Source organism: Sinocyclocheilus grahami, unplaced genomic scaffold, assembly GCF_001515645.1.
Source record: "Sinocyclocheilus grahami isolate Dianchi unplaced genomic scaffold, SAMN03320097.WGS_v1.1 scaffold106.1, whole genome shotgun sequence".
Classification (NCBI taxonomy): Eukaryota; Metazoa; Chordata; class Actinopteri; order Cypriniformes; family Cyprinidae; genus Sinocyclocheilus; species Sinocyclocheilus grahami.
In genome coordinates, this window is record NW_015505285.1 from 428,092 (window position 1) to 436,126 (window position 8,035).

General features: G+C 37.5%; 2 protein-coding genes across 2 annotated transcripts in view; both read left to right on the forward strand.

Moving 5' to 3' along the window:
• The first annotated feature begins 1,983 nt into the window (after positions 1-1,983).
• Positions 1,984-4,246, forward strand: cimip5 (ciliary microtubule inner protein 5). The gene is made up of 3 exons (XM_016276937.1): positions 1,984-2,216; positions 2,583-2,622; positions 3,988-4,246. The coding sequence occupies exons 1-3, from the start codon at positions 1,984-1,986 to the stop codon at positions 4,183-4,185; spliced, it is 471 nt and encodes a 156-aa protein (XP_016132423.1). The 3' UTR covers positions 4,186-4,246.
• Positions 4,247-6,246: 2,000 nt separating this feature from the next.
• LOC107588686 (rho-associated protein kinase 2-like) overlaps positions 6,247-8,035 on the forward strand; it is a 68,001-nt gene continuing 66,212 nt past the window's right edge. Inside the window, exon 1 of the mRNA XM_016276897.1 lies at positions 6,247-7,038. Coding sequence (XP_016132383.1) covers positions 6,940-7,038 — 99 coding nt within the window. The 5' untranslated portion in view covers positions 6,247-6,939. The remainder of the gene's footprint in view (positions 7,039-8,035) is intronic.

Here is an 8,035-nt window from a genome sequence, read left to right on the forward strand (position 1 = left end):
ATACACAGGCAAGAATCTGAACACGGGAAAGCATGGGAAAGCATTGGAACATAGGAAATGTAATCCAGGGTGACGTGTACCAATCTGTGTAGTGTGAGAGTCAATATAATCAGAAGGCGACCTCTGGTGGCGACAGGCCTAGCTTCAGAATCAAATCACTGAGGGTGCTTCTTAAATTAGTGAGGGTGCTCTAACTATATACATATATATTATATCACACACACACATACATATATATATATATTAGTGGCGTCCGTTTCTATGGCGCAAAGAGCGCTCGGTTCATAATCACTAACGTTAAAAAAAGCTGTCACTCATTTTAGTTCATCGCGATCTCACAAATATACGTTATTATCATTAAAGTTCTCTACGCTGCACAACGAATCTCTTATTTATATTGCATCAACACTTTGCTATAATAAGTTGATTCCTGCTGAACACAATAGCCTACCTGAAAAAACCTCCTGAGTGGATTCTAACTTAAAAGCCTCTGATTCAAGAAATCAACGGATATGTCTGTGATTGGCTACACTGCTCAGAAATCAGAAAGGACTCTGAAAACAGAAATCAACATCCAGTCCAGAGCGCAAACCATAGCGCACTGGATAGTTTGCCAAATATTTAATAAAATGATATTAATACAGCTTTAACTGAGGGTGCTTTTGATTTCGTTTGAGGGTGCTTAGCACTCTCTAGCACCCCCTGGGTGGCGAGTGGACGGAAGACCACAGACAGGATTCGTGACAACATCAATGGAAAGCTTATTTATTGAGCTATCAGATGATGTATAAATCTCAATTTCAAAAAATTGACCCTTATGACTGGTTTTGTGGTCTAGGGTCACATATTTCAAAATGTTTTACAAAAGTAAAATTTAAGAGAAACGCTGTGTAAAGCAGTATTATTTTAGTAACATTGGTATACTATTATATTTTTGTTAAAATTTTGAATTAGATTTTTTCCCCGTTTGTTTTAATTTTAATTTACATTTTAAAGTTTTAGTCATTATTTTATGTAATTTGTAGTTTTTGTATTTTAATTATATCTATTATATCTATATAGTTTTATTTAGTTTTAGTTATTTTACTTAAGTACTGGTAACATTTTTAAACTATTTTATTTCATTTCATTTCATGTTTATTTTATTTCAACTACTTTCAACTAATGTTTCTTTTATAATAATAAACTTGGTTACAGGCCTTTTTTATGTTAACAGAGCAGATCACAGTAACCTCTCATTTAGAGGTCAAATGTCACCATGTAACAATTCATTATTGTTTGGGAAAAGATTTGCAGTATCACCCTCTATCCTCTGTGCAATAGAATCTTCTCTAAAGACAGGATTTTTTTCAACTGAGTAGGCCTGCATGTTTGTTCTCATCATTGCACAGACATTACCTGCACAAAACTGCAGCTTTGGATGAATTAACTACTGCCACAAACTTCAACAGGCTACTGTTTGTCTGTTGCAACTTGCATGCAGTTGAGGACATAAGGAAAAAAATTATATGTCAGTGTTTTTTCTTTTCTTTTCTCTTTTCTCATATTTGAACATTTTGGTTGAATAGCTGCTCTTTTATGTAGGCCCACGTGCACTGTTATGTCACCAGTCTGTCAGTCTTTGGCTTTTGTAAAACTAATTTGCTGCATTGTTACAGCGGATGTCTCGCCTCCTCGTGAATTAACAAAAGCTTTGAGAGGGTATCCCAGCATCGCCCGGCTGTCTCCTGGGGAAACGTCCGGGGTAAACAAGAGCCAATCTCCGCACAACCGGGCGGCAGCGGCAGCAGCAGCAGCTCTCGTGTTGTGATTGCTGGAACTGGCGCGCCACACGTCCCTCCACCTCAGAGCAAGACAGGGAGGTTTGCTAAAAAGAAAATCTCTTACATTAAGACAACAGTTTAACTAAATAGGTTAAAATGGACTTTACAGTGGCTTAAATATATATATTTGTGTTTGACTGACGAGCTCAAGGACTGAGTGATGGATAGGAAAGGAAACATGCTGCGCGCCACTTCAGCTGGGTACCGTTTACCGGACCGACCCAATGGTCCTCTCGCCTCTCAGTCCTCGGTCTCAGTGTTCAGGCATTCAGCGGGCAGGACACGAAACACCGGTGAGACACCGGTGCAAGACGATGATACCCGAGATCTGGTAAAACAGGACCAGGTTTGGAGAGAGTTTGTGCGCGCGGAGCGAACCGGTGTGAAAGAATGGTAAGAAAGATAATTGCATTCACTTTCTTAGAAATGTCATGGAGTTGCCGGTTTGTTTTCTCACTTTCTCTGGAGTTACGTTACTAATCTTTTCTTTTACCTCTTAAATGTGGCATTGTTTGACCCGTTATTTGATACGGGATGGATTGTGGTTGACCAGGCACCCCCTGGACGGTGTGCGTTACGGTTACTCATCTCTTGTTCTTTACCAACTACTTTATATATACAGCCGTGGTTACTGTACACACAACCTCCATCGTATAATAAAACGATCACAATTTCGCTTCTAAATCATTCATTGCATCGTATCGTCTGGAGATAGGAGAAGATCATGCTGTAAAATGCTTCATTATTGTTTTATCACAGGGAGAAGAACTGGAGTTTCCTGATGAACTTTGACCAGCTGGTAAGAAACCCACTTATCAGTGATGACCCAGAACTGGTACTCATGAGTTTTATTGCAATATTGTTCAAATGTAAATTTAATTAACATATATTGCAAATATAAATTACTATAGTTTGGGATCGGTAAGATTTTCCTAAAACAATGGAATATTTTTTTAATATTCTGAGAAAGGATGCATTAAATTGATCAAAAGTAACAGTAAATACATTTATGGTTACAAAAGATTTACAATTCAGATAAATTATGTTCTTTTGAACTGTTAATTCATCAAATAATCCTGAAAAATTGTATCACAGTTTCTGGAATGATTTTGAAGGATCATGTGACACTGAAGACTACAGTAATGACTGCTTAAAATTCAGCTTTGCCATCACAGGAATACATTATATTTTAAATTATATTTAAACAGTTGTAATAATCTAATTAAAATCTAATTGTAATAATATTTCAGAATACTACAGTTTTTACTGTGTTCTTAATGAAATTCATGCAATTTGGGTGAGCATAAGAGACTTCTTTCATCCCAAACTTTTGAATAGTGTATATTTGATCATTTTCAATGAAATTATATTACAATTATTTGCAGCTATTGTTTGAAATAGTTGTTGCTCTTTCTAATAAATTATTTCATGCACTCATTCATTTTTGTTAGTTAAGTAGTTGTAAAATATCATTAAAATGAGGTGGAAATAATATCAGTTTGCATGCATGGGATTGGTCAGACTTCATGTTCACATGATGTTATTTCTACTACTAATAACAATAATGATAATGATTTATATGTGACCTTGGACCACAAAACCATTCATAAGTGTCAATTTTTCTGAAATTGAGATTTATACAATAAGATTTATACAATAAGCTTTCCATTGATGTATGGTTTGTTAGTATAGGACAATCTGAGGGTGCAAAAAAAATTCAAAATTTTGAGAAAATCGCCTTTAAATGTGTCCAAATGAAGTTCTTAGCAATGCATATTACTAATCAAAAATTAAGTTTTGATATATTTATGGTAAGAAATGTACAGAATATCTTGATGGAACATGATCTTTACTTAATATCCTAGTGATTTTTGGCATAAAAGAAAAATCGAAAATTTTGCCCCATACAATGTATTGTTTGCTATTGCTACAAATACACCTGTGCTACTTATGACTGGTTTTGTGGTCTAGGGTCACATATTTATCGTTCCCTCAATCCATGCTCAAGGTGCTTTACGAAGCATTTATTATTATTAATATTATTTTATTAAAGCTATCATTCATCTTTATTTTTAGGTGAATATTTTCATGGTCAGTTGTCATGATGGATGCATTATTAAGCCTGTATGTCAATTTAGTTGTATTTCCCTTGTCACTCTCACAGGGCCACCCGCGTACAGAAACTCCTCTCCCCAGCTCTGTGTCTTTATACTCAGACAGAGTCCCAAACACCAGGAACCAAATGTTCGGCAGCGGCCTGTACACTGAGCTGGGCAAAGAGCTGATTCGCCTGGACAATCTGCTAACCCTGACAGCGAACCACCGCAAGACCAAAAGGAATCCAGAGATGCAACCCTGCTGAGGTTTACCAGGCAAAGGATCTGTTCAAAACACTGTATTAGCAGAGATTTGTTGCCTTCTCTAGAGACCTTCCCTTGGGTCGTTTGGTTTGTCTTGCCTTTACCTGTATAACAAACTCAAGGGTGTTCAGTGGGTGACCGTTTGTTTTGTAAATGTATTTTTTTCTCTGGACAGCCTAAATACCAGTGGCCAAACTGTGTACTGTATGTATGTGTGTGTGTGTTTGTTGTTTGTTTTGACAGTGTGTTGAGAGCTTATGTTTTTATATTAGATTTTGTGTTGACATTAATATGCATCTCTCAGAGTACTGTAATATGTTGATAAAGTAAAGATGCAGTAAAGATGACCCTGATTTTAGAATTTACTATTTGCATATTAATTTTTTAGATGAACGCTGTTACTCCTCAGTGTATAAATGCTAATTAGTTACAGAACTGGATTAAAACTCCTAGCTCAGAGAGATTTATTTTTCTGTACTTGAAAGGGTTAAAAAATTTTGCATCTCAAGAGAAAAGAGGAATTAGATGTGTCCGGTAATTCTTCACAGTTCAGTTTACAAATAGTCCTAGCCAATTTAGACATTTTATCCACGGAACATTAGAGGATTAGAACTGGAATATTTTGCCAAGACCTTCTACATTTGTAATGTTTAAAAATATACATCTTGCCAAATTATATTCCAATAAAGTTTTTCTCCTTTTAAACGGCTACACTGTGTGCCTTTATTTTTGGCCACAGATGTGATGACAGTCAAAAGAGATTTCAAAATACATTCTCATATATATATATATTTTTTTATTTGTACTCTTTGAGAGAAAGAGGGATGAAATGCTTTTGACAGGCCAGATCACTGCAGCTCCAAATGGCTTGAACTTTTTATTTTCCTAGTAATTTTATGTGTAATAATTAGGATTGATTTGAAACTAGAGGAAGGGTAGGAATGCATAAAATGGAGAGTCGGTTTAATCTTGCTTGTGATACCAAATATATTTCAGGTAATATTACTACAGCCAGGTTGTTTCTCGTGTGTCCCATTAGAGCTAAAACTCGCCCTCTAGTGGACGAAATTGCCTTCTTAACCATATCAACAAGTGAACATTTACTTCATAATGGAGTTGCACCGACAAGAGGTCGCTGTTCCACTCATTCATTAAGAGGTTTTGTTGCTTTAGTGTTCCTCGCGCTACTTCAAAATTGGTTTGAGAATAAATTCATAAAGGACTCTGAATTTTATGAATAAACCAATAGGCCATTTATGAGGACCAACTTTCATTTCATTTAATTTGAAAACTTCATATACATGCAATTCTGTATTTGATTCTCCTTATAAATAAACAAATAAAAAGGCAATTTACAATGTACACCACTCTGCAGCAACATCCTCTGTTCAGTCACCTCTCATTTCACACTCAGTTCAGTCAACTCACGTTCATTAAAGCACAACCTTTACTCCTGAACACTGTGTTTAGAAATGATGTGGAGTAACGTTAAACTAATCTAACTAAAAGCCGAGTGATGTCCTGTGATTCTTCTGTGATATGTGGTGGGTGTGAGAATGCTATCCACTGGAGGATATTTACATTATCCTGTGTGCCGGTGTTCGTGGGCGAGACAGAGAGAAGAGAGGCTTTATGAGTAAAGACTGCTGTTGTCGTCGACGTTAGCGATGGATTCATTTCAGCGAATCGGTTCTTTTGGCCAACTCCTTTCAAAGAATCGCTTACATAAACGATCCAACAATTCTTTTACGTCATGACGCACTCGCGTCATCACGTGGTTCTTGATATCCTAGTATGTATGGCATATTGCCTACTGCAAAACCTTCATATAAGCCACATTCAGGCACGTTTATTGCAATTTCATGTGCTTTCATTGAATTAAAATTTAGTAATTAGAATTTAAATCAATATTAGTTGCTAACTCGAGAACCGCTCAGGCGAATCGTTTGGACCATTTTTATGAGTCGGATCAACTGATTCATTTAAAAAGGTCCGAGTCAAAAGAACGATTCGATCACGGATCGGACATCGCTAGTTGATGTCAGAGAAACGAACTCGAGGCTCGAGCCACCGGCTGGAATACCGAAGAACCGATCCGCGGAACTGGCGCGAGCGACCTAATCCACTAACGACGTGCGAGACACTTTAGGAAAGCGCTTGCGAGTAACTTAAAATAATTAACTTGATCAGATATTATTAATAAAACGCACCGGTTCCGTTTCACGTCGCAGTTAGTGTGTTGTTGCAGGAATGCGTTGGAGTTTGTGGTCTGGTCGACTCCAACAGATGCTCGCCTGTGAACAACAGCAACGTTGTTTATGAACTGGGGAAGATTTGAAGTCAGGCTCAGCCAGAGGCGGGGAGGAGAGAAGAGGAGAGGAGAGGAGAGGAGAGGAGAGGGGCGCCCAGAAAACGCCCTGCTGCTCAATCCTCTCAAAATTAAAAGTTTATCGCGCCATTGACGGTACGCTCGCATTAAAGGATGGGAAGTTTGAGTATGCTCAGTTGTTTAAAGTAACCACTTCATAGATTGTTTTGAGGGGGAAAGTTAGGAAAACCTCTATTGTTCCCATTGGATTATTTTTTTCCGCTTTATTCTGGACAAGCCCGGGGCACTTTTTGGAGGGCGGGGAGTCGGAGGCTGTCTAGGCCCGCTGCTCGACAACTTGAAAGAAGATCTTGTATCTTTAATGTGAACCAGAAAAGTTGGGCATATCGCTCTTCGTTGCTCAGACTGGCGCCAGGACAAGGCAAAAATGTCGCTAGGAGCGGAGAGAAGGATGGAAAACCGGCTGAGACAACTGGAAGCCATGCTCAAAGAGCCGCGGTCTGCGATCAACTTGGAAAGTTTGCTGGTAAGTTCACCGTCCTTTTTCATGAATGTTTAATGCGCCTTGAAGATCCGTTGCCTAGTGACACTGAGGGACAAAAAAAGAAAAATAGCAACAACCTAACCGCGATGTTGCATTGCAGAAACATCAACTGTGAGGAAGCTCAGTGTGCACGTTGATGTCTCTTTTAATATCCTCGGCATTTGTACATAAACATCGCGCCACTTCCTACTTTCCTTGTCAATAACTTGTGGCTAACCTCAAGTCCCAATCTCCGCGTATAAAAGTATTCTCTCATACACTTGCCATATTTGAATAACTCTGCTCCGTCAAGTTCTGAGTTCAACTGTTGCCTCGCTCCAAATATAGTAATATTGTTGGCCTACAACATGACAATTTCGTAATTCCCCCTTCCTGCTGTTGATGGCTTGTTTGGGTCTGGAAGTAGACTGTGCTATTAGCTGGCCTGCAGGTGAAGGTATTGGATACATATCTCTGAGAGCAGAAATCTTCACAGATTATTCTAATCTTTTCGAAGTGCACTTCGTAGAATTGATTTATTTATTTATTTGTGAACTGATAGATGAACGTTCAGTGCCCTTATGTGTTTGTGGGCACATGTGCTGCTCAGTTGGTGCCAAGTGATAATATCTCAAGAGCTTGTCAATCAGTTTATGTCTGACCTAGCTATTAAAAATACATAAGATAGGCAGAATGCCAGAAGTTAGATAAATCTGAGAAAACCTGCTTTTGGGGACACCATCAAACAGAAAAATGTTTTTAAATTATTTAAAAAGTTTCTTTTAGAAGAATATTATTAAACAATAATAGGGCAATATAAAATGTTCTTAATTTTTCTGGTAATCAGATGAAGCTATAAAACATTAATTTAATTTATCCTAATCAAATGAAAATGAAACCCTTTTATTTTTTGGCAAACAAAGTGCTGCACAACAGAGGTTTACTGTTAAAATTAAAAAGAAAACAGATGTGATTATTCCTTTAAAATTAAAGATTTATT

What these genes read in the sequence shown, in the direction of transcription:
- cimip5 (XM_016276937.1), top strand. Translation starts at nt 1,984, where the DNA reads ATGGATAGGAAAGGAAACATGCTGCGCGCCACTTCAGCTGGGTACCGT. An exon ending in CGAACCGGTGTGAAAGAATG is followed by an intron (nt 2,217 to 2,582) that starts GTAAGAAAGATA and finishes GTTTTATCACAG; the next exon opens with GGAGAAGAACTGGAGTTTCC. An exon ending in TGATGAACTTTGACCAGCTG is followed by an intron (nt 2,623 to 3,987) that starts GTAAGAAACCCA and finishes TCACTCTCACAG; the next exon opens with GGCCACCCGCGTACAGAAAC.